The 27,559-nt window shown below is 44.2% G+C and overlaps 1 protein-coding gene across 2 annotated transcripts in view; it reads left to right on the plus strand.

The window, feature by feature from the left end:
* LOC121563945 (USP6 N-terminal-like protein) overlaps positions 1-26,556 on the plus strand; it is a 37,595-nt gene extending 11,039 nt beyond the window's left edge. For both annotated transcript variants that reach the window (XM_045208864.1, XM_045208865.1), the window contains exons 2-14: positions 895-968; positions 3,821-3,903; positions 5,504-5,543; positions 5,929-6,009; positions 16,631-16,738; positions 17,171-17,280; positions 18,214-18,262; positions 18,553-18,673; positions 19,914-20,008; positions 20,354-20,419; positions 20,684-20,783; positions 21,022-21,174; positions 23,569-26,556. In XM_045208864.1, coding sequence (XP_045064799.1) covers positions 895-968; positions 3,821-3,903; positions 5,504-5,543; positions 5,929-6,009; positions 16,631-16,738; positions 17,171-17,280; positions 18,214-18,262; positions 18,553-18,673; positions 19,914-20,008; positions 20,354-20,419; positions 20,684-20,783; positions 21,022-21,174; positions 23,569-25,211 — 2,723 coding nt within the window. In that variant the 3' untranslated portion in view covers positions 25,212-26,556. The remainder of the gene's footprint in view (positions 1-894; positions 969-3,820; positions 3,904-5,503; positions 5,544-5,928; positions 6,010-16,630; positions 16,739-17,170; positions 17,281-18,213; positions 18,263-18,552; positions 18,674-19,913; positions 20,009-20,353; positions 20,420-20,683; positions 20,784-21,021; positions 21,175-23,568) is intronic.
* Positions 26,557-27,559: the final 1,003 nt, after the last annotated feature.

Genomic DNA, 27,559 nt, shown 5'->3' on the forward strand with positions numbered 1-27,559 from the left:
CACACACACACACACACACACACGTATATTCTGTGCCAGCTTTGTTAACGTGTTTCCTGTATTTTGAACTTCCCATTGGCTGCTGAATCAGGAAGTGGCAGTGTGTGTGTGTGTGTGTAGTGACTGTGTTTGTCGGACCTTTACATTCGACCGGTCCAATCATACAGTTATAATCTTGTAAATGGAGGAAACTCACTTGGTTGAGTGGTATAGTTGAGGTAAAGGAGGTGTGTGTGTGTGTGTGTGTGTGTGTGTCAATTTTCATGCCTTTGTTGGGCTCTCTCAGCATCCTGATCATGCGTGACAGTTTCTCGTTAATCGTCCGTCTGGGCCATAATAGCTGACGTGTGCGCGCCACACACACACACACACCACATAGGCTGTGCAGACACAGAGCCTTTCTCTCTCCCTCTCTGTCACATACTGACGTCCCTCTATGACAATGGCCTCCATTTTGAGCTCAAAGTGGCTCAACTCAAAGTCTCTCACACACACACATACAGTACACACACACACACACTACTGCTCTCAAACAGCCTCTTAGCTGTGTATGACACACTCCACCCCTGGTGAGCCCAGCTAGTTCCACCAGTGTGACTCAGACATGGCCCCCAGTGTGTGCTACGGTAGGCCAGGCTTTAACCTTTGACCCCTGGCTCAGTGTGGGGCCAGAGAACTGGACCACTTAGTGTTTGATGATGGGTAGTGAAAAGGTACAGCACGACCATATCCAGTCTGTATTGGCCTTCACTGACCCTACTAGAACCACAATACAAATGTTGACATGTTGACATTTTAAGACAAACTCTTATCCTCTCTCCTTTCTCTCTCTCTCTCTCTCTGTCTCTCTCTCTCTCTCTCTCTCTCTCTCTCTCTCTTTTTTTTGTCTGGCAGCGTCTGGTACAGAGCAGGATGCTGTGCTGAGGCTTGAGCAGGAGAGGGCCGAGATCGTCTCCAAATATGACAAGGTAAGAACCCCTCCACTAATGAAGGACAGTAAATCACCTGCAGCATTACATGGTTGTCTGTCAGTACCAGACAGAAGCTGGGATAACAATATTTCTAGGAGGTTTCCAGAGATTTGTGCTTTGTTTTTTTTGTCATAAAATTGTCATATTTGTCAGACTGATGGTGAAACGTGTGTGTCCATCCACACCATTGCCTGTGGCATCATCACTATAGCCAGCCGTCGTGCCTGGTTTATAAATTAGCCTTTTTAATTAAGTCCAGCGGGCAGTATAATCAAGCCCGCTCATTAAGAGAGGAGCAATGATGGAGGGATGGAGAGGAGGAGAGAGGCGGGCACTCTGACACAGAGTTGAAATATGTTATGATGTTTGACCCTGATCACAAGAGGAGTCAATTTTCTCTCGTTGGCGAGGCGGAACGAGTCCAATCAAAACCAATTCAGTTTCATCATGACGGTGTCAGGGAGGGGAGCGGTGCCCCGGAAGGGAGACTGTTATCAAAACATCAAAACAAAGATGGAGTTCATGCTCTCACTACAGACCTCAACGTTTTCTATCAATGGGGTTTCATTCAAGGGTATGGGAGAGTACGGCCTATCCTTCCTCTTTCCTTTGACTACAGGAGAATACTTGAAGAAACATTCTATACACTCTAACTGTGACAGTCAATCATAGACGTAACACCAGAAAAATGGAAACTTGACAAAGTGAAACACTGCACAGAATCATGCTCCAATTCTGCTACGACATGGATATTACACAGCTGTCGTGTGTGTGTGTGTGTGTCTATACGCAGATACCAGGCGCTGTGTGTGTTCGGCCTGAGGTCGGATGTAAGAACAATCTTTTTGATTTATGTATATTTATTTTACCCTGTTTCTGCTGTGTGAGGGAGCTGTGTTAAGTTAGGACAGAACTTCCAGTAAAGAGAGGGAGCGAGAGAAGGAGAAAGCGAGGGAGAGATGTATTTAGACATCCATGACCTCACCAGCTGGTCTTCAGGCTAGCCTTACAGACCTCAGCCAATGATGGAGATTGTTTAGCTCTCGCTCTTTTTTTTCCTCTTTCCCTCGCTGTTCTTCACCTCTTTTGCCCTCTATTTCAGTCTCCCACCTGTTCTCTCTTTTTTTCCCTTGTATTTGTTTCTCTATACAATCTTCTCCTCCGTCTTCACAATTTATTTTCATTTTCTCATTATTTTCCTTTGCTCTCTATTGCGTTCTCCCATTTTCTCTTTCTCATTTTCAATGTTGACTGACTTTTTATTGTCTGATAAATTGAACAGCCTCTCCTCTGGCTTGAGTCAGGCTGTGACTCAGGGGGCGTCTGCCTAGCTCTTCATTTCACACCTGTTAGCAGCAGGGCTAGGCTCTGTAGCACAGCCAAGCATAGAATGTACACATACACATACACACACACTCTGAAGGGGAGTGGGGAGGACTGGAGTTGCCCATTCCTGCTCCAGACTGTCTGAGGGTAAATATACTGAACAAAAATATAAACGCAACAATTTCAAAGATTTTACTGAGTTACAGTTCATATAAGGAAATCAGTTTATTGAAATAAATTCATTAGGCCCTAATCTATAGATTTCACATGACTGGGAATACAGATATGCATCTGTTGGTCACAGATACCTTTAAAAAAACGGTAGGGGCTTGGATCTGAAAACCAGTGAGTATCTGGTGTGACCACCATTTGCCTCATGCAGCGCGACACAGCTCCTTCGCATAGAGTTGATCAGGCTGTTGATTGTGGCCTGTGGAATGTTGTCCCACTCCTCGTCAATGGCTGTGTGAAGTTGCTGGATATTGGTGAGAACTGGAACACGCTGTCGTACACGTCGATCCAGAGCATCCCAAACATGCTCAACGGGTAACATGTCTGAGAATGCAGGCCATGGAGGAACTGGGACAATTTCAGCCTCCAGGAATTGTGTACAGATCCTTGTGACATGGGGCCGTGCATAATCATGCTGAAACATAAGGTGATGGTGGCGGATGAATGGCAGGAAAATGGGCCTCAGGATCTCGTCATGGTATCTCTGTGCATTCAAATTGCCATCAATAAAAGGCAATTGTGTTAGTTGTCTGTAGCTTATGCCTGCCTGCCCATACCATAACCCCGCCACCATGGGGCACTCTGTTCACAACGTTGACATCAGCAAACCACTCGCCCACACAATGCCATAAACGTGGTCTGCGGTTGGATGGATGTACTGCCAAATTCTTGAAAACGAGATTGGAGGCGGCTTATGGTAGAGAAATTAACATTCAATTATCTGGCAACAACTCTGGTGGACATTCCTGCAGTCAGCATGCCAATTGCACGTTCCCTTAACTTGAGACATCTGTGGCATTTCGTTATGTGATAAAACAGCACAAGGTGCACCTGTGTAATGATCATGCTGTTTAATCAACTTCTTGATATGCCACACCTGTCAGGTGGATGGATTCTTGGCAAAGGAGAAATGCTCACTAACATGGATGTAAATAAGCTTTCTGTGCGTATGGAACATTTCTGGAATCATTTATTTCAGCTCATGAAACATGGGACCAACATTTTACATGATGCGTTTATATTTTTGTTCAGTGTAGAATAACATTGTTCATGTTCTATCTCTATTGTAATAGTGTCGATGTTTACAAAGTATGTAGCCATCCAGTTCTATATATTTATCAAGTTACATCACTTATTTTTCATTCAAAGTATCTCATTGGTATTCATTCTCATTTGTGCTACATTCAAAGTTTTAAAAAAAATATGTTCCCCAAGGATGGTTTTTTAAAGCACAAATGCATTTCAGACTACTTGTTATTCATTGCTTTACCCATGAGGCTCTTTGATTGCAGGGAAAAGAGGGCGCCACTGTGGAACCCTGGGAGGATGCAAGCTTCCACCTGTACAAAGTCATTGACCGCTTCGGCTTCGTACAGTAAGAGCACACACACAATCATACACCCTTAAGTGATCAATTCATTACACACCACAATCTTCCCCCTTGTTTGTGTTCTGAAATTAAACTTCAGTAAGCTTCAAAGAACACTAGTTTAAAACCGTATCATTGTCTTGAAGTAGGAGAAAGTGACTCTATAAAGCTTGGTGTTGAGTATAAGCCTCTCTCTGTAGCCTGGTGTGTTGTGTGGCTTTGGCATGGCCAGCAGTGGGGTTGCATGGCTCTTAAACAACACTGTTCTTAGGCAGTTATAATAGTTATATATAGGCTGGCACATGTGGGCTGGTCCAGGCAGGAAGCTGCAGGGTTAGCCACAATCACAGGGTATCAGTGTGGGAGCTCAGGGCCAGGGCCAGAGTCACGGTATAGGAGAGAGAGAAATGGAGAGAAGGTTACTGTCTAGAGCGAGTGAATGATGGAGAGGTTGAGGCCCTGGGTGAAGGCTATGGTCTGTGGGAGAGCGAGGGATGGAGAGAGTAGATGGGGGCTTGGCTGAAGGTTATGGTCTTGGAGAGAAGAGTGAGATGAAGAGGTTGTGGCCTAATGCCAGGACTTTGGACTGGCTATGGGCACAGAGCTGGAGCCCATGGTTAAGACCGTGGAGATGAGGCCTCAGGCTCCATGAATTAGCCTATGAATGAGAGCCCTTTCTAGGTCATACTGATTTAGGCGTGATGATGACAATGAGGGAGAAAAGACAGACAGACATTAACAGACAGACACTGACAAACTGACTGCAAACTCTGTGCTTCCTGTATGAGTTAAAGGTCATGTTCAGGGGTCAGGGCAGTCCCGGGGCAGAGACACAGGAAGTGGGGGATGAGACCCAGGCTCTGTTCCCTTCCTTCCCTGAAGTCATCACAGATCTGACCTAATCAAAGGTCTGACCAATGTTGGATTGGTTAAAGCAATGGAGAGGAAACCTTACTTTCACTTGCCCAGTCATGGACAGATTAGTTAATATTACTAAAAGAAGGAAGGATGCATTTTGAGAGTATTGGAATAGGCCCCCACCATGGGGAAATCCCGATTTTATGATCTAGGCCAGTGGGCTGAGTGGCACAGAGAGAGCAGTGCTGCTCTGAACTGTTAGTTTCATAGTGTAACTGACGGATAGCCATAGAGGTGTTGAAACTGGGACAGGACAGGAGCCAGAATGGAGGAATGTTTTAATGTGTTATTTCCTGTTTGCGTGGCTGCTGACGTGTAATGTTCCCTCCGTTTGATGAGTGTTAGGGAAGGTTAAACAAGCTCTGGCAGTAACAACATTTATTTCTTTAATGACTCCACTTCCTCTGGAAAGAATCTTTGAGTGGCCCGTATTCACGTTGAGACATCTCATCTTGGGGATCTATCTTGTCCATCTTCACTGCGTATGAGGGAGTTGAGTTAGACAGCCTACTAAAATTCCACCCACCTACCAAATGTGTAATGTTCTTAAAGGCCCAGACCAGCAAAGCTTTAGCTAAGCCCATGGCCAAACAATGATTGATAGCTTGCATATTTTCAAAGCAGGAATGTGTCTAAAAATAAACCAAAGCTATGTAATACTAAAGCTTGTTTTGTTTCTCCTCCCCAGTGAGAATGAGCTTCCGTCCTACGACTCAGTGGAAGAGAAGGTGATTGACCATGTTTCAGACCCTCAGGGCTAACTACATCTCTCCCATCCCACATGTCTATGCCGCTGTAAAATGACCTTCACAGATGAGAAAGAACAGAAAGTGTCTTTCACACACATAACGATTACTTTTATGAATAGAACTCTGGTTGCTGAGAATTGATTAGTTCTTTCCTTTTCAGAATCTACTGTAGCTTACAATGAGTTTCATAATGTTCTGACCTGATTTTTAGATTGCATTCTAAGGTCACTATAACCTTTGCCTCATCGTAGATCATTTTATGAAGCAAAATGTGTGATACTGAATATTTATCTGTTGACATCCAGTTCCTCCAGAGTTATGGTAATGAGGAAGTGTTAACATGCCACTTCCTGTGTCCCCTCAGCAAAAACACTTAGAGGTAGAAAGGACGTCAAAATGGCTGAAGATGATGAAGAGCTGGGACAAGTATAAGAACAGTGAAAAGGTACGATCTCTCTCTCTCTCTCTTCCTCCCTCTCAATCTCTCCCCCTTCTTGCAGTCTCTCTTAAAATATCTCTCATTCCCATATTCCTGTTGTCAAATTTACATTTACATTTTAGTCATTTAGCAGACGCTCTTATCCAGAGTGACTTACAGGAGCAATTAGGGTTAAGTGCCTTGCTCAAGGGCACATCGACAGATTTTTCACCCAGTCGGCTCCGGGATTAGAACCAGCGACCTTTCGGTTACTGGCACAACGCTCTTACCCACTAAGCTACCTGCCGCCCAAATGTGACCAACCGCCTTGATTCGGTCTTATGTAGCAAAATTTGAAATAGTGTTTTTTACATTGGATAAAAGCAGAGACACAGAGCTACAAAATGGTATATCATACATTGCATTTGAGGAGCAATGGGAAAGTAATTCTGCTTTGAAAGTTGATTAAGGGTTGTGGGTTCGATTCCCATGGGGGGCCATTATGAAAAAATATAATAAAATAATGTATGCACTCACTAACTGTAAGTTGCTCTGGATAAGAGCTTCTGCTAAATGAAAAAAAAAAAAAAAAAAACTTGTAACCTCACTTTTGAGAAAATGGCCTTTGAATGTTTTTATTTTATTTTTTTAGTCATTTAGCAGATGCTCTTATCCAGAGCGACTTACAGGAGCAATTAGGGTTAAGTGCCTTGCCAAGGGCACATCGACAGATTTTTCACCTAGTCGGCTCGGGGATTAGAACCAGCGACCTTTCGGTTACTGGCACAACGTTCTTACCCACTAAGCTACCTACTGGAGAGCTCTTCTTTGTCTACACCCATTCAGCATCGTTCACACCCTCTTAAGCTTTAGCCCCCTCATCTCTTTAAGGGTTGATCCTAGCGTTCTGTCCTAACAACAGCAGTCAAGCACCCAAGCTAACTGGCTAACGTTGGATAGCTTGTCAGCTACTTCCAGACATAATTGAGAGAACAGCTCACTGACCATTTTACTTGCCCTAGCAAAGCTGGCTAGGCTGTTTTTATGTTATCCAGAGCGTTGGTGACTGCAACTGCGCTGCTGGCAACAATTTACGCTTTTGCCAACGTTTACTGACACCGGCCATATTCAACGGGTGTTGAGCGTTCGTAAATTTGCCAGTTATTCTGCGCTCTGGCACACTCAGACGAGAGTGCTCTGAAATCGGAGTAGATAGCCAGAGTGAATTTACCAGCTACGTCTATCAACAGTTGTCACATTGACATTCTATTGAAATGGATACTTGCATAGTGGAGTCTTTTGTTAAGACATGTAGCTAGCTAGCTAGCTAGCTAGCTAAACAATTAACCATAATCCCAACTCATGACGTTACTACCCTGCATGAATCTGCAAGTAGCTAACTAACCAGGTTCAATGTTAGCTAGCTAACATTAGGCTATAACTAGCAAAGCAAATGGCTATGAAATACGAATAATAAGATCATACACGTAACGTTAGCGAGCCAGCCAGCTAATGTTAGCTAGCTAACTAACAGTACACTTGAACTTGAAATGTAAACAACTTTCTGTCAAAATTAGAAATGTTTGATATCTAGAAATGTAGCTAGCAGTTAGCTAGACTATCTTACCCTTATACATCATGGATGGATGGACGCTTCTCCCTGTCACGGATGCCATGGTTGCCCTTAGTTTGAAGATGTAAGCCGGAGACAGGGGTTTTCTCCATCTCCTTAGCTATCATACTCTAATTCCACTGATTTTAAAACTCGGTCCTCCAGAAAGTGGAGAGCAACGCTTATGCAGTTATATTATGCAATATAACACTATAAAAAAAAATAAACTGGATTACCTACACAGACAGAAGCGTGCTACATGGCAGACCAATCCGAACTCATCTCTCGGCATGTCCAGCCCACTCATTATCTCAGCCAATCATGGCTAGCAGGAAAGCTACTGTCTTTTTCTGTGGCTAAACCAACTAAATTTTTTAAATTTATATTAGATCAGCTTTAATATTGCAGATTGTAACTTTCATCAATGTAATCGTCTGCATCACTTCCAATCCCACGTTTGTTTTTCTCGCATATATATACACTGCTCAAAAAAATAAAGGGAACACTTAAACAACACAATGTAACTCCAAGTCAATCACACTTCTGTGAAATCAAACTGTCCACTTAGGAAGCAACACTGATTGACAATAAATGTCACATGCTGTTGTGCAAATGGAATAGACAACAGGTGGAAATTATAGGCAATTAGCAAGACACCCCCAATAAAGGACTGGTTTTGCAGGTGGTGACCACAGACCACTTCTCAGTTCCTATGCTTCCTGGCTGATGTTTTGGTCACTTTTGAATGCTGGCAGTGCTTTCACTCTAGTGGTAGAATGAGCCGGAGTCTACAACCCACACAAGTGGCTCAGGTAGTGCAGCTCATCCAGGATGGCACATCAATGCGAGCTGTGGCAAGAAGGTTTGCTGTGTCTGTCAGCGTAGTGTCCAGAGCATGGAGGCGCTACCAGGAGACAGGCCAGTACATCAGGAGATGTGGAGGAGGCCGTAGGAGGGCAACAACACAGCAGCAGGACTGCTACCTCCGCCTTTGTGCAAGGAGGAGCAGGAGGAGCACTGCCAGAGCCCTGCAAAATTGCCTCCAGCAGGCCACAAATGTGCATGTGTCTGCTCAAACGGTCAGAAACAGACTACATGAGGGTGGTATGAGGGCCCGACGTCCACAGGTGGGGGTTGTGCTTACAGCCCAACACTGTGCAGGACGTTTGGCATTTGCCAGAGAACACCAAGATTGGCAAATTCGCCACTGGCGCCCTGTGCTCTTCACAGATGAAAGCAGGTTCACACTGAGCACGTGACAGAGTCTGGAGACGCTGTGGAGAACGTTCTGCTGCCTGCAACATCCTCCAGCATGACCAGTTTGGCGGTGGGTCAGTCATGGTGTGGGGTGGCATTTCTTTGGGGGGCCGCACAGCCCTCCATGTGCTCGCCAGAGGTAACCTGACTGCCATTAGGTACCGAGATGAGATGCTCAGACCCCTTGTGAGACCATATGCTGGTGCGGTTGGCCCTGGGTTCCTCCTAATGCAAGACAATGCTAGACCTCATGTGGCTAGAGTGTGTCAGCAGTTCCTGCAAGAGGAAGGCATTGATGCTATGGACTGGCCCGCCCGTTCCCCAGACCTGAATCCAATTGAGCACATCTGGGACATCATGTCTCGCTCCATCCACCAACGCCACGTTGCACCACAGACTGTCCAGGAGTTGGCGGATGCTTTAGTCCAGGTCTGGGAGGAGATCCCTCAGGAGACCATCCACCACCTCATCAGGAGCATGCCCAGGCATTGTAGGGAGGTCATACAGGCACGTGGAGGCCACACACACTACTGAGCCTCATTTTGACTTGTTTTAAGGACATTACATCAAAGTTGGATCAGCCTGTACTGTGGTGTTCCACTTTAATTTTGAGGGTGACTCCAAATCCAGACATCCATGGGTTGATACATTTGATTTCCATTGATCATTTTTGTGTGATTTTGTCGTCAGCACATTCAACTATGTAAAGAAAAAAGTATTTAATAAGATTATTTCATTCAGATCTAGGATGTGTTATTTTAGTGTTCCCTTTATTTTTTTAGCAGTGTGTGTGTGTATATATATATATATATATACATATATATATATAAACATACATACATACATACATACATACATACATACATACATACATACAGTGGGGGAAAAAGTATTTAGTCAGCCACCAATTGTGCAAGTTCTCCCACTTAAAAAGATGAGAGAGGCCTGTAAATTTAATCATAGGTACACGTCAACTATGACAGACAAAATGAGAAAAAAAAATCCAGAAAATCACATTGTAGGATTTTTAATGAATTTATTTGCAAATTATGGTGGAAAATAAGTATTTGGTCACCTACAAACAAGCAAGATTTCTGTCTCTCACAGACCTGTAACTTCTTCTTTAAGAGGCTCCTCTGTCCTCCACTCGTTACCTGTATTAATGGCACCTGTTTGAACTTGTTATCAGTATAAAAGACACCTGTCCACAACCTCAAACAGTCACACTCCAAACTCCACTATGGCCAAGACCAAAGAGCTGTCAAAGGACACCAGAAACAAAATTGTAGACCTGCAACAGGCTGGGAAGACTGAATCTGCAATAGGTAAGCAGCTTGGTTTGAAGAAATCAACTGTGGGAGCAATTATTAGGAAATGGAAGACATACAAGACCACTGATAATCTCCCTCGATCTGGGGCTCCACGCAAAGATCTCACCCCGTGGGGTCAAAATGATCACAAGAACGGTGAGCAAAAATCCCAGAACCACACGGAGGGGACCTAGTGAATGACCTGCAGAGAGCTGGGACCAAAGTAACAAAGCCTACCATCAGTAACACACTACGCCGCCAGGGACTCAAATCCTGCAGTGCCAGACATGTCCCCCTGCTTAAGCCAGTACATGTCCAGGCCCGTCTGAAGTTTGCTAGAGTGCATTTGGATGATCCAGAAGAGGATTGGGAGAATGTCAGATGAAACCAAAATATAACTTTTTGGTAAAAACTCAACTCGTTGTGTTTGGAGGACAAAGAATGCTGAGTTGCATCCAAAGAACACCATACCTACTGTGAAGCATGGGGGTGGAAACATCATGCTTTGGGGCTGTTTTTCTGCAAAGGGACCAGGACGACTGATCCGTGTAAAGGAAAGAATGAATGGGGCCATGTATCATGAGATTTTGAGTGACAACCTCCTTCCATCAGCAAGGGCATTGAAGATGAAACGTGGCTGGGTCTTTCAGCATGACAATGATCCCAAACACACCGCCCGGGCAACGAAGGAGTGGCTTCGTAAGAAGCATTTCAAGGTCCTGGAGTGGCCTAGCCAGTCTCCAGATCTCAACCCCATAGAAAATCTTTGGAGGGAGTTGAAAGTCCGTGTTGCCCAGCGACAACCCCAAAACATCACTGCTCTAGAGGAGATCTGCATGGAGGAATGGGCCAAAATCCCAGCAACAGTGTGTGAAAACCATGTGAAGACTTACAGAAAACGTTTGACCTGTGTCATTGCCAATAAAGGGTATATAACAAAGTATTGAGAAACTTTTGTTATTGACCAAATACTTATTTTCCACCGTAATTTGCAAATAAATTCATAAAAAATCCTACAATGTGATTTTCTGGAATTTTTTTCCTCATTTTGTCTGTCATAGTTGACGTGTACCTATGATGAAAATTACAGGCCCCTCTCATCTTTTTAAGTGGGAGAACTTGCACAATTGGTGGCTGACTAAATACTTTTTTCCCCCACTGTACATACATACATACAGTGAGGGGAAAAAGTATTTGATCCCCTGCTGATTTTGTACGTTTGCCCACTGACAAAGAAATGATCAGTCTATAATTTTAATGGTAGGTTTATTTGAACAGTGAGAGACAGAATAACAACAAAAAAATCAAGAAAAACGCATGTCAAAAATGTTATAAATTGATTTGCATTTTAATGAGGGAAATAAGTATTTGACCCCTCTGCAAAACATGACTTAGTACTTGGTGGCAAAACCCTTGTTGACAATCACAGAGGTGAGACGTTTCTTGTAGTTGGCCACCAGGTTTGCACACATCTCAGGAGGGATTTTGTTCCACTCCTCTTTGCAGATCTTCTCCAAGTCATTAAGGTTTCGAGGCTGACGTTTGGCAACTCGAACCTTCAGCTCCCTCCACAGATTTTCTATGGGATTAAGGTCTGGAGACTGGCTAGACCACTCCAGGACCTTAATGTGCTTCTTCTTGAGCCACTCCTTTGTTGCCTTGGCCGTGTGTTTTGGGTCATTGTCATGCTGGAAAACCCATCCATGACCCATTTTCAATGCCCTGGCTGAGGGAAGGAGGTTCTCACCCAAGATTTGATGGTACATGGCCCCGTCCATCGTCCCTTTGATGCGGTGAAGTTGTCCTGTCCCCTTAGCAGAAAAACACCCCCAAAGCATAATGTTTCCACCTCCATGTTTGACGGTGGGGATGGTGTTCTTGGGGTCATAGGCAGCATTCCTCCTCCTCCAAACATGGCGAGTTGAGTTGATGCCAAAGAGCTCCATTTTGGTCTCATCTGACCACAACACTTTCACCCAGTTCTCCTCTGAATCATTCAATGTTCATTGGCAAACTTCAGACGGGCATGTATATTTGCTTTCTTGAGCAGGGGGACCTTGCGGGCGCTGCATGATTTCAGTCCTTCACGGCGTAGTGTGTTACCAATTGTTTTCTTGGTGACTATGGTCCCAGCTGCCTTGAGATCATTGACAAGATCCTCCCGTGTAGTTCTGAGCTGATTCCTCACCGTTCTCATGATCATTGCAACTCCACGAGGTGAGATCTTGCATGGAGCCCCAGGCCGAGGGAGATTGACAGTTATTTTGTGTTTCTTCCATTTGCGAATAATCGCACCAACTGTTGTCACCTTCTGACCAAGCTGCTTGGCGATGGTCTTGTAGCCCATTCCAGCCTTGTGTAGGTCTACATTCTTGTCCATGACATCCTTGGGGAGCTCTTTGGTCTTGGCCATGGTGGAGAGTTTGGAATCTGATTGATTGCTTCTGTGGACAGGTGTCTTTTATACAGGTAACAAGCTGAGATTAGGAGCACTCCCTTTAAGAGTGTGCTCCTAATCTCAGCTCGTTACCAGTATAAAAGACACCTAGGAGCCAGAAATCTTTCTGATTGAGAGGGGGTCAAATACTTATTTCCCTCATAAAATGCAAATCAATTCATAAAATTTTTGACATGCGTATTTCTGGATTTTTTTGTTGTTATTCTGTCTCTCACTGTTCAAATAAACCTACCATTAAAATTATAGACTGATCATTTCTTTGTCAGTGGGCAAACGTACAAAATCAGCAGGGGATCAAATACTTTTTTCCCTCATTGTGTATATGTGTATATATATCCTTTAAAAAAATCCCACCACCCCTTCCCTAATTGAAGTAAATTAGTGAACAACAACGCTTAGGCCTCTACTTCAAGCTTATACATACTATATACATTTTATGGACACAGTCAATTTTACAATAATTCTATTCGTATTTACAGATGGCATACAAGTTTGTTATTAAGGCACATGAAAGTTCACATGTTCCAGAAGGCATTTCTGCCAAAAATCGCATTTTGATAAAAAAAAAAGTTTACATTCAAATGGCGCTCCTGTGAAGTAGTGACACGCGACATACGCCTAGTTTCCAGAACCAAGTCACAAATATTGCATTCCACATTCTTCTCCTCGTGCCTCACTCACTTCTCTCCTTCTCTTTGGTGAACAGATATTAGTGAATCTCTCCCTGAAGGGCATTTAGAGGGGTCCTACCTCTGTAATAGCTGTCCTTGTTAGTGCCTGAGTTTGGGGTGTTCTTTATGATAGGTGTTGGGCCCTCTGGCATTCATTTCAGACGTCCTTCAGTTGTACGCTGAGGTGGTTTCAGCGGAAATTGGAGATTTGTCTTTAAATTAACCTTGGCTAGGGGAATGTTTTAGTCTTGTTCTCTCTCTTTCTCCGGTTTCAAGAATTGCGTGACAAGCAGCAACCAAGGACTTGTTTGTTTGTTTGTTTGTTTGTTTCTCTCTCACCCCCCCCCCCCACCCCCCACCCCTCTCACCTCCCATTCTGTCAGTCAGTGCTCTGCCCGTTTCGCTCTGCTGGTAAAACAGGTTACGGTTGAGATGGCTCTCTTTGTTTCCTGTGCTGCTGAAAAGAATAGCAGCTGCAATGCAGCCATACTAATGCAGTCATATGGTTATAGCGTCTGTAAGACAGGTTATAGCATCTGTAAGGCAGGTGTAATCAATAGATCTAATAAAAATGTGCTGTAGGGTAGAGCCTGTGTCCTGGCACAGGTGTTGATGTGACAGTGAATCGATGGTACAGATAGAGGACTGTGGAGTGCAGCGAGCAGGAGAGACCTCTACAATGAAGAGCCATTCAATCTCATACACACACACACACACACACACACACACAAATGCACAAACACATGATTAGTGGAACAGATGCACTCATTGACTTCCTCATCAGAGCCCTAATTACAGGGCTGTCACTGTAGAAACGTTGAGTCCCGAGTGTCTATCTGGCACACAGCAAGAGATCATGTGACCGATCATGTTGTTGTTTTTTGGGGGGGTGTAGATCAGCTTTAATATTGCAGATAGATTGTAACTTTCATCAATGTAATTGTTTGCATGACTTCCATTCCCCCATATGTTTTATTTTTCTATAAATATATATATATATATATATATATATATATATATATATATATATATATACATTTCCCTTTTTTAAATATATATTTCCCTTTATTACTTTCCAACCCCACCACCCCTTCCCTAATTGGAGTAAACTAGTGAACAACAATGCTTAGGCCTCTACTTCCAGCTTATACAGACTATATACATTTCATGGACACAGTCAATTTTACAATAATTCTATTTTGTTTGTTTTTACTCCGGAACTTCCTCTACCCTCAACCTCTCCGATCATTTTCATGATGTCCATCTGGTTTGCTTCTATATGCCATATCTTTCTAACTGTGCTCTTTCACAAAAGCTCTCAACCTATAACCCATATACTTATTATGGACACAGTATGCTTTACATTAGTTATCTTGTTATTAGTTGTTGTTAGTTGTTATTAGTCCCATCCTTCAGCTCCATTCAACACCTCCCATCTATCTCTTAACACCATCCATATTGGATTTCTATTTGCCATATATTTTTCAACTGTACTGTGATGTTTCACAAAAGTTCTGAACCCTTCTATTCTCATTGTTTCTACAGATTTTAAATTGAAAAGAAACATTTTTGCTAAAAGTATTATTATATTATTGATCGATTGACTATGACTTTTCAGATCACCCAGTAGTGATATCTGCAGGGTTAGCTCCAGGTAAATATTGCAATCCTTCAGCCATTCCTGGACCTGTGACCAAAAACAAGCTACAAATGGACAGTACCAAAACAAATTATCTAATGATGCTGTCTCTTCGCAGCAAAATCTGCAGAGCTGGGAATATTGTATCCCCCATATAAATAACATTCTATTGGTATCAAAAATTTGGTATAATTTAAATTGAAAAATTCTAAGTTTTGAATCCGATGTCATTTTGCGTATCAGTTCATAAATACTATCATGTGACACTTAGATTGCACACAGTTGGACTTTATTTAACTAATTATGTGACTTCTGAAGGTAATTGGTTGCACCAGATCTTATTTAGGGGCTTCATAGCAAAGGGGGTGAATACATATGCACGCACCACTTTTCCGTTATTAATTTTTTTGAATTTTTTGAAACAAGTTATTTTTTTCACTTCACCAATTTGGACTATTTTGTGTATGTCCGTTACATGAAATCCAAATAAAAATCTATTTAAATTACAGGTTGTAATGCAACAAAATAGGAAAAACACCAAGGGGGATGAATACTTTTGCAAGGCACTGTATACACTAAGTATACCAAACATTAGGAACACCTTCCTAATATTGAGTTGCACCCCTGCCTTTTGCCCTCAGAACAGCCTCAATTCTTTGGGCCATGGACTCTACAAGGTGTCTAAAGCGTTCCACAGGGATGCTGGCCCATGTTGATTCTAATGCTTTCCACAGTTGTCAAGTTGACTGGATGTCATTTGGGTGGTGGACCATTTTTGATACACACAGGAAACTGTTGAGTGTGAAAAACCCAGCAGCGTTGCAGTTCTTGACACAAACCGGTGCAACTGGTACCTACTACCACATACCCCGTTCAAAGGAACTTAAATATTTTGTCTTGCCCATTCACCCTCTGAATGACACACATACACAATCCATGTCTGTCTATGTCATGGAAAGAGTGTTCAAGAAATGTTTTGTACACTGTGTAAATATTCATACAAACACACACTCCGTCACGCCCACACATATATTCACTCACACCCATGCACCCATCTTTCCTCATACTTTCAATCTCTGCTTTAGACCCATTTCCACAGGCCGATTTTTAATAGCTGTCAAAGGAGAATTCACTGGAACGATTAACTCTGTTGTTCCAGCAGTTTGTCTTTTAGCACTTGATCTTTTCCACTCTGAGTCCTGGAGATGTTTTTATCTCCTTCTGCCTATGGAATGACTTTACCCCTTCACACACACACACACACACACACACTGAGCATGACCAGATCCCTTGGCCAGATGGGTAGGTCTCCCCTTCTAAAGCTCCTCTCCATCTGCCCCGAGGTCCAGACACACACCACCTATAGCCTCTTTTCCATCCACCCAGAATAACTTTGTATATTTTTGTCCTTCACACACATACTTGTCCTCTCATACTATCCACTTGAGTAACATTTTGATTGATTATGTTTTCTTGATGATTGATGTACCCCCTTAATTCTACATGTGAGTCAGATTATTCATACTATTAATTCATCATGGAAACTATTCGGTGGTGGAGCTCGAATTTGATTGGGAAAAAATGCATTTTGAACCTTGAACTGTGAGCGTTAGGGCTAGGGGGTGTGGTTGAAAGGTAAAGCATGGTCTCTTTGATGTAACACTAAGAATGTCATTTTCCCATGTCATTGTCTCCCTCCAGCTGGTGAGGAGGATCTATAAGGGAATTCCCCTACAGCTCAGAGGAGAGGTGTGGTGTCTGCTCCTCGACGTTCCCAAAATAAAGGAGGAAAAGAAAGACTTCTACGAGGTACGTTCTGGAAACACCAGCCAGAACCTCACAGCAGAGAGTTAACATCCTTCCTCCCCGGGCAAAGTCATGTAGGAACTACACACAGTCACACTGTAGTTGACTCTCCTATTGTCTCTCTCCACACAGCCAGCTTCATTAAAGCCCAGGCCTCATTAACATTCATAACCAGGCCAGCAAACACTGGATTTATTAGATTTCAGAGCTTCATCATTATTACGGGGGAAGATGAATGTGTGTGGAGGGGGAGGTATGGTGTGTCAGCACTGGAGAACTGAGTCTCTCTCTAGGCACAACTGAGCTTTATTAAAACTCAATAAATATTTGCGGGATGGATCAGTGGTCTTATTCCTTTGTATCTCACTCTCTCTCTCACACACACACGCACAAACACACACTCCCTCACTGGCTCTGTTTGTTTCCTGTGTGTAGAAGTTGAAGCTCAGGGCGCGGGGTCTGTCTCCTGACATCCGTCAGATTGACCTGGATGTGAACCGAACCTACCGGGACCACATCATGTTCATGCACCGATATGATGTCAAGTCAGTATCTCCCTCCATCTGACAAACAACATCTGCACTTGGACACTACAGTGCACACACGCGCACGCAACACAGGGACCACATAATATTCATGCACCGGCCCCATGTCTAGTCAGTATCTCATAATCAACGTGCTGAGAAGTACAACATCTACACTTAGTCACTACAGAACAGTACCCATAATTAGGGCCTGGAGTTTATTCTTGACCATGTGCCCTGACTAGGAAAAACTCCTGGTTGTAGGGGGTTACAAAAAAGCCTGGCCCATTACACACATCTATCTCTCCATACCTCTTTCTGTCATAATGGTGGCTGACATTGACATTTCCCTATAAGGAAGTGAGAGGACACACGTCCCTTTTCTGTGTTTTTACTTCTGCTTGATGACATCATAGGGAGAGCCAGAACCAGGGGCCCCTGGGAAATAAATACTGTGACCTGCAGAGTCAGAGAGCAGCATGGACCAGGCACCCACAGCCTCACGGGAAATGAACACATTGCCTCAATACTGACCATGACACAATACAACCACCAACTACCTCAAACACAACTATACCATGAAAGCATAAAACTTCCAACTACCTCAAACACAACGATACCATGAAAGCATAAAACTTCCAGCTACCTCAAACACAAAGGTTGCCATTACTGGCAGCAAAATATAGGAAGTAAAAATCACTAATGCAGTTGTTCATCTCATAAAGAAGACAATACGACTATTAGAACATTTGAATGATGAGAGTAGGCCATTCCACCAATATAACCTGAATACAGTCTTGGTTGGACCAGGTCTCTCTTGAAAAATAAATAAAAAAGCAACCTGAATTCAACACCTTTTGTGGAAAGCTCCAGAGGTGTTCCTGTTAGTTAACCTGTGCTTCCAGCAGATGATGTCTAGTCATTAGTAGATTGACTGTTTGTTGTTGTTTTCAGGCAGCAGGCTCTGTTCCACGTCCTAACAGCCTACTCCATCTACAACACGGTGAGTCACACTACACACATAATGAATCCCCCTAAACCTCTACGCTTCCTCTTCTTTACTCTACCTCTCCTTTTCCCAATCAACTTTTTTTCTACAACTTCCTTCTCATCTCCTGTCATCCTTCATTTTCCCCTCATCCAGCTCCTCCTGATCATCCTTCCCTGTTCTCTCCAGCCACCATCCTTTAATTGTCCTGTGTAGAAGTATACAAGTGAGTTTGTGTGTGCAGTTTTGCATGCATGTTTGTCTATACATATACATGATAGAACTGTGTGTGTGTGTGTATATAGGAGGTGGGGTACTGCCAGGGCATGAGTCAGATCACTGCTCTGTTGCTCATCTATATGAATGAAGAGGATGCCTTCTGGGCTCTGGTCAAACTGCTGTCTGGACAGAAACACGCCATGCACGGTAAACACACCAACACACGTCAAAAACACACTCTCTACACACTGTGTAACATCCTATATAAGTGTTAGACCTTCATTCAGTAGCCCATGCAAAACCTACGCCTAAGGCATACCATACATGTGCACCATATGGGATAAAACTCAATTCAGGGGTAGCATACTAGACCAGACACACTAAGTAGACATGAACAGCCATGCCCTAGACCAGATAGTATAGTTAGCTGGGATCTTTTACTCCAAACAATCCTTAAATGGCCAACATGACCCCACTGACACAGGAACGTGCCATATGGATAGAATATACACACACACTCACATACTGTATACACACACACTCTCATACTGTATACACACACACACTCATACTGTATACATACACACTCTCATACTGTATACACACACTCTCATACTGTATACACACACACTCTCATACTGTATACATACACACTCTCATACTGTATACACACACACTCATACTGTATACACACACTCTCATACTGTATACACACACACTCTCATACTGTATACACACACACTCTCATACTGTATACACACACACTCTCATACTGTATATACACACACTCTCATACTGTATACATACACACTCTCATACTGTATACACACACACTCTCATACTGTATACACACACTCTCATACTGTATACACACACTCTCATACTGTATACACACACTCTCATACTGTATACACACACACTCTCATACTGTATACACACACACTCTCATACTGTATACACACACACTCTCATACTGTATACACACACACTCTCATACTGTATACACACACACTCTCATACTGTATACACACACTCTCATACTGTATACATACACACTCTCATACTGTATACACACACTCTCATACTGTATACACACACACTCTCATACTGTATACACACACACTCTCACATACCTTTCAAGGACGTAGGCTATCTCTTCTGGGCCCCATAAAATGTGAGGAAACACATTTATAGAGAACACCGCCCCCCTTACAACTTCTTACCAAATATCTATAGAGCTCACCCAATCTCACATCCCTTCCATTCAGACCCACACACAGCAAGAACCACCAGATTCATTTCCTACATTTATCAAATGCTCTGTGATCTTTCAAAACGGACGTGAAGAGACTGTTAATGTCAGTCTCTCCCTCCCTCCCTCCGTCCCTCCCCTCCTCCCTCCCTCCGTCCCTCCCCTCCCCTCCGTCCCTCCCCTCCTCCACTCCAGGGTTTTTTATCCCTGGCTTCCCCAAGCTGATGCGCTTCCAGGAGCACCATGACCGCATCCTCAAGAAGTTAATGCCCAAGCTGAAGTCCCACCTGGTGAGGCCCGCAGAGAACACACACACAGAGCCTGGGGAGGGGGTAGTGGTAAATAAATGACAGCCCTAAACCTGCTGGTATGGGGGACTGAGTTGAGTGCCACAGCAGCAGCCTTTGATGTGTTGAGATTAAAGGGTGGTGGAATGAGAGAGAAATGCCATGTCTACACACACAACCACGCACACACACAGACATGGACTGCTTTTAATATGGGGCCTTGGGCACAGTGGCTGATTCACCACTGCTGTTAAACCATTGTTTAATACTCATGCACGTACACACACACACACACACACACACACACACACACGGAGTGGTAATGGCTCATTGTCCTCTATGTTTCAGGACACACAGGAGGTGTTCACCAGCCTGTACACTATGAAGTGGTTCTTCCAGTGTTTCCTGGACAGGGTGAGTGGCTGAATCACATCCTCTTCCCTCTGTATCAGAATGTTAGAATAGTGTGTTGGACAGAGTGAGTGGCTCAATCCCGTCCCCTTCCCTATGTGTCCTTTAGGCCTGCAGCTTTGATAAATATGTCTTTGTAAAGCATCAGTCATTATCACACACTGCCTACCGCGGGTGTTGGGCTAAAGAAAGTGTTAAATTATATTATCAAAATATATTTATTTCTCCTCCTTTCTGTCTCTCTCATTCTCTCTTTCTCTCCCTCAGACCCCCTTCACCCTGACCCTGCGGATCTGGGACATCTATATTATGGAGGGAGAGAGAGTTCTGACCGCCATGTCCTACACGGTCCTCAAACTGCACAAGAGTAAGACTATAACAGTAGGACTGTGCTTTTGTGACCATGTGGTTGTCTGTGCGCCACCAGACTGTTTTAACCCGCTGAACTAAAGCCCCAGCTTCAGGTCTCAGGCAAAGTTACTCATCATGTGAGAATGGTTCACTGAACCACCTCCGCTAAACTCTAAGACATGTGACTGTCCTCAAACTGCACAAGAGAAAGTGTTCTCACACTGGTGTGTGTGTGTGTGTGTGTGTGTTTGCAGAGCACCTGTTGAAGCTGTCCATGGAGGATCTGGTGGAGTTTCTGCAGGTGACTCTGGCCAAGGACTTCTTCTTTGAGGATGACTTTGTGATTGAGCAGCTGCAGAACAGCATGATGGAGCTAAGGAGGTCCAAACTGGAGCTGGCCGCACCAGGTAGCCTACTGCCCCCAACACATCTCACACACACACTGATTACATTAGGCTATACATTTATCACACACAGATTAGACAACTGCACATGGATGTATCAGCCTGTATATGTTACTTCACTTACATTCACCCTCAACCACACAGTTACAGTTCATTCATAACACACACACACACACACACACACACACACACAGAGCTCTCCTGCTCGCTGCTGTGTAGTGATATTACCAGTGGTAGTAGTAATTAGTGATAGCAGTCTGTGTCTAATCTTGCTTTCTCTCTCTTGCTTAATCTGCCTTTTTTCCCTCTTCTCCCAATCGTTCGGCCCAGCCTACAAAAGTGTGGGTGGGAGTGGGGGCCACATCCCCTCCTACAACAGTAACCGGTGGGCTATCCTGACTGGTGTTCCCCTGTTTCATCATCTGTCCATCCCTCCCTCCGTTTTACGTCTGTCTGTCGCCTGTCTGTCCAGCAGCCCTGGGGTTCTCTTACAAAACATTCTCACAATGTTACCGCAACCTTATACAGTAGCTACTGCAACTCAGGCCAGGCTGCTATTGCTTTAAAGCTACCTTGGAGTCTTGAAATGGAGGGATTCTCCTTCTCCATTTCCCTCTCTCTATTACTCCCATACTCTTTGTCTCTGACTGCTTTTAGCTAGGTACTGTAGAGATAGTCATTGTCAGTAGACAGTAGTAACCATTTAACTCATACTTTACAGTTAATAAGATACTTTGAGTCAATAATTTCAGTTAATAAGATACTTTCATCTTGCCTTAAAGCTTTGACTGGTCACCACTCAACATTGTAGGCTACATAATGGCTTAACCTCAGAATGCGCTGTGGCATCCTACCACCCTGGTTGTGTGCGACACACACACACACACACACACACACACACACACACACACACACACCTTGAGAGAGCTATTTTCTCTTCCTGGTGACAGGATAATCAGCATTATCCAACACCGGAGGCTTTTTGTTCAACTGCAGCACTTGGAGCTCATTTTTAACCCATCTGCTACCAGTGAACCAACCACATGTCATGTTGAGAAATTGAGATTCAGAAGCCAAAACTCTTCAAACTTTGCCAGTTAAATTGTTGGATGAGGTTTTTAATAAGAGCCTAAACAAAGGTTTGAATAGGTTGTTGTCTGTGTTTACATTTGATTGTGGGGTGGAGACTGCATCCTACCTTTAACTTGGAAACCCTAAAGCACCTGTGTTGGTGAACACATATATTTCCTGGGTGAATCCTCAATACTGTCTTAAGTGGCTTCCTCTCCTGAGTCCTCACTGAGAAGACTGGATGGGTGGGAGCAATAAAGCACTGATCTTGGCTGTGTCCCAATACATTTGAATGGCTTCCGCTTCTTGTCTCCTTTCCTTTATCCCCAACCAAAGAGCCATTATTTCTCTTATCCAGGCTTTTCAGATCAGTGGTTCTAAGTGAAAGTAGAGAAGCATAGGAAGCTGTGTAGGAGTGATGGATGCTGTGATTTACAGGCCGAGGTTATCCATATTGTTTTCACCCATTCAGTCAAAGGACAGGGAAATGGGACATATTGTTGGAACATCACTTTCTTACACAATGGAGAGCCACTTTAGTTTGTGGATTCAATACCAGTCAGTGACAGCACTTCCTGGTTCAAACTCGTAACACTTCCTGGTCCAGTCACATCACTTCCTCTTCTCCAGTTCGTGTCTCCTGGTTTCTATGGTGATTGTGGACACACTGTTCCTACCAGAGCACAACACATCCAGTGTCACACCTTCACTGTCTGTTTCTCTGTATATTTGTGTCACCTGTACTGTGCTTTCTTTTCATGACACTGGTAGATATGATTATGTAGTAATAATAATGTACTCATCAAGTAATAGAGATTTTAAAACTGCATAGAGTTGATGTATTTATGGTTTGTGTCCTAGAGTGCTAACTCAGTCATGTTTCCTATTTTACCTCTTACAAGTGTTTCTAAAGTCTTTAAGGACAGTCCGTTAGCCAATTTCAGTCTGACCGTTTGAAGTCTCGGTCTGCTGCTGCAGCTAAGTACATTTTAATGAAATTGAGTGAAAACGTATCATTTCAGAGTCTACACTTTTTAATGGCACTTCCTAATTGGACGCCTCTGGCTCGCACTCTGGGAATTTAATATAAGATATATTTCAGATGTTGTATTTTTTATGTCCTTGGTTGGTTTCTCGCCTGTGGAGACGTGATTATTCAGTGTTGTGGTGAATGTAATTCTCTCTTTATTTTCACCCCCCGTCGGCAGTGATGTTGCATGAATCCATATTGCCCTTTTTTAATATTCATAGTTTGAAAACATGCCTTTGCCGTTTTGTGTTCTCCCTCCAGGTGCTCTAACCTGTCTTTCTGTTGTATCTGTGCAGGTAAAGAGGATGAGTATCCCAAGAAGCTTCTTGGGCAGCTTCCCCCAGAGCCGGCGGTGAACCAGAACCACGTGGCGAATGGTCAGAGCCACTCCCAGCCGGCCGAGCCCCCAAAAGCACCCAGCCCCTCCCTCGAGCGCCAGCGGGACAGCCGGCCCCCCAGCCGGGCGCGCAGGGACTCCCTGGAGAAGCTGGTCCGGCAGCACAAGGCTGAGAAGAGGGAGGCCAGATCACGGGGGTCCGGAGAGAACTCTGTCCCCCTCGACCCCCACTGCAAACAGCCCTCCGTCCCCACCCTCGCCACCCCCGAGAGAGGGTCCACACCGACACCTACACCGTCCCCGGCGCCCTCGCCGCACCCCAAGCCTCCTACAAAAGTGGTGGACGGAGGGAAGCCTGAGAGCCACGCCACGGCCAACCACAACTCCAATGCCGCCTCCAGCAGCTCTCGTAAAGACATCGCCCCGCGCTGGGTCAAGCCCTCTGAGACCAAGCTGGAGGCGGCCAAGGCAGCGGCGGCCAGGGAGATCCAGCTGAGCCGCGGTGGTTCCCCGGTGCCCTCCAGCCCTGACGACACCCTGCTGCTCAACCGCCGGCCCCGCTCCAGGGGCTTGATCCCAGGCTCCAACCGCGGCTCCAATGCCTCTCAGTACGACAACGTGCCCGGGGGGGCAGAGCAGAACTTTGTGGAGGTCCTGGAGCTGGAGAGGCCACCGTCGCAGATGAGGCACAGCGAGACACCGTCCCTACCCCCCACCCGCATCCCCAGCCTGCAAGGGAGCATGGTCTCCATAGAACCAGTGGCTAGGCAGGCCAAACACCCCATCCCCACTGCCCTGTCCCTCAACAGCCCTGCTGGGGGTAAACCCTATGTCCACCCCAATGCCCAGAGCCAGTACCACACGCCCCCCCAGCAGTACTCCCCCGGCCGGCCTGCTATGGTGCCACTCCACTACCCCCCCTACAGTGTGAGCCTTGAGCAGAGGGGACTGGGAGAGGACAGGCACTACAGCCCCCTGCCCTCCCGAGGCACCCCACCTATGGGTCTGATGTATGGGGAGAGGGGGTACGCCACCACCCAGCGGCCCAACCTCTCTCCGGAGAAGGCCCTCATGAACAACTCCTACGCCACCACCCACAGGCAGCCTCCCAGCTCAGCCCATCCCCCCCGGACCACTGTGGCCCCCCGCACCATACAGCAGCTGGACAGCCCTGGTAGTAACGCCTCCACATACCTGCGCCAGCCCACACGGCTCACCTCCGCTGCAGCCGCCCATCCGATGTACCCTCCTGTTGACTACAACAGGTACGAGGGGCGCAGGAGAGGGGAGCAGACCCCGCTCTACCTGCCTGAGGGGCCAGGCCGGGGAGGGGCAGTGGAGGTGCAGCCGTGGGGGCAGCAGGAGGGTGGTGACATGACACATGCCCCTGGAGGTGTACCCCGCTCCCCCAGCTTCCAGAGGGCCCAGATGTCCCCCGTGCAGGAGTTCACCTTCCCCCCCGGCCCTGACAGCCTGGCTCACTACAGGACACAGTTCCATGAGCAGCCCACCATGAGGCAGCAACTCCCCCCGCTGTTCGGAGGACCACACTACAGGCACGCACCAGAGGCGTTCACCATGCAGGAGTCTATGTTGCTGTGAGAGGATGGAGATGGAGGTGTAGTCACTGACACTGTGGCAGCAGACACAAGCGGTAGTCCTACTAGTGTTAAGGAGTTTTAGTTTGGTTTGTTTGTGCTTTATATGTGACGTACTGACCTTAAAAGTCATACTGCATCATGAATGCTGCAGGACACCAGTTTCTGAAGTTTTTATGGATCCCTTTTAAAAACCCATTGAAGATTGATTATTTTATTTTTCGAATGTTAAATCATTAACAGCAGGAGTTTAAAAGTATATATATGGATATCTATCTTTTAGAGTTTAAAATGTACAGTAAATGATTTTGTTAATATACTGAGTTATTTAAACGTTATCAGTAGCAGGGGACAATTCTCCTGGCGAGACAAACTCAGTGATTCCTTTTTTCTTTTTTTTTTCTTTTTTTATGAGTTACTTCCAAATTATCTATTTTAGAGGTCAATTAACTCTATATGCTTGTGAATATCTTATTTTTCAGAGAGAAGAAACAAAGCTATGTCAAATAATAGAATTACGGAACAGTGACGATTAAAAGAATTGTCGAAAATATATCTTTCAATTTTGAAGCACCTCCACTGTATAACGACCGTTTTTAAAACGAGGAGTTTATTTTTTCATTGATTATTCTGTTGTCGCTCAGTTTAGTGACCACTGTAATTTCTAGTCATCGCAATGCATTTCTGTAACCCAAATACAGTGTGTACAGTATGTTTGGATATGGAGGACAGTGTCTGCTTTGTACCCCATATTTAGACTGTAAACTCTATCAACAGTGAACTATTTTGTCGTCCGTAGAAAAAAACACCCCTTTTCTCCCATGAAGTAATGTATGATTTATTTCCCTCTGAAAAGTTTACATGAATATTAATTGCATATTAACAGTACAGTATTTTCGTCACCAAATAGTAATTGTCAGCTGCAAGAGGTTTCTATAGAGGGGGAATGTGTATTAGTATTGAAGTACTTACTAAGCCGCAATATGCTTTAATTGCCAATTCATGTCTTATTTTCACCAGTCACATTAACTGCTGTTCAGTTACCAGCACTTTTACATATTAAATCATTCCATACACACACATCAATACTTACTGACGTATACATACTACTTTGTAGTGTGACGTCACACATTTGAATACATATTCAACCACCTACCCTTTTATTGCTGATTCTCAACTATGTACTTTTTGATACAATGCTTATCATTCTCAAACAGTATAACGATACTGTTATTATTTGAACATGCAAATAAGTTGTTCCTTTTTTTGTAAAATAATTAATTGCAAAATGGTTTATCAGATCATTCTTCAGACTTTTCTTTACTTAATAAAACAAATTGGGGTGTGCATTTCTGATCATGTGTCTGTATATTTGTGTGTGCGGATTTATTTCTGTACGAATGTTATTGCTATTCCCTTCATACATCAGTGAAGTTTCTTCATACATATTCTACATGCTTGGACCACAAAGCTCAAGCAGGATACTGGCTAGTGACTTACACTACCGTTCAAACGTTTGGGGTCACTTAGAAATGTCCTTGTTTTCGAAAGGATACAATGTTTCCAGATACAATAACATCAAATTGATCAGAAATACAGTGTAGACATTGTTAATGTTGTAAATGGCTATTGTATCTGGAAACGGCTGATTTTTTAAATGGAATATCTACATAGGCGTACAGAGGCCCATTATCAGCAACCATCAGTCCTGTGTTCCAATGGCACGTTGTTTGCTAATCCAAGTTTATCATTTTAAAAGGCTAATTGATCATTAGAAAACCCTTTTGCAATTATGTTAGCACAGCTGAAAACTGTTGTGCTGATTAAAGAAGCAATAAAACTGGCCTTCTTGAGACTAGTTGAGTATCTGGAGCATCAGCAATTGTGGGTTCGATTACAGGATCAAAATAGCCAGAAACAAAGAACTTTCTTCTGAAACTCGTCAGTCTATTCTTGTTCTGAGAAATTAAGGCTATTCCATGCGAGAAATTGCCAAGAAACTGAAGATCTCATACAACGCTGTGTACTACTCCCTTCACAGAACAGCACAAACTGGCTCTAACCAGAATAGAAAGGAGTGGGAGGCCCCGTTGCACAACTGAGCAAGAGGACAAATACATTAGTGTCTAGTTTGAGAAACCGACACCTCACAGGTCCTCAACTGGCAGCTTCATTAAATAGTACCCGCAAAACACCAGTCTCAACGTCAACAGTGAAGCGGCGACTCCGGGATGCTGACCTTCTAGGCAGAGTTGCAAAGAAAAAGCCATATCTCAGACTGGCCAATAAAAAGAAAAGATGGGCAAAAGAACACAGACATTGGACAGAGGAAGATTGGAAAAAAGTGTTATG

The sequence above is a fragment of the Coregonus clupeaformis genome, chromosome 28, assembly GCF_020615455.1.
Source record: "Coregonus clupeaformis isolate EN_2021a chromosome 28, ASM2061545v1, whole genome shotgun sequence".
In the NCBI taxonomy this organism is placed as follows: domain Eukaryota; kingdom Metazoa; phylum Chordata; class Actinopteri; order Salmoniformes; family Salmonidae; genus Coregonus; species Coregonus clupeaformis.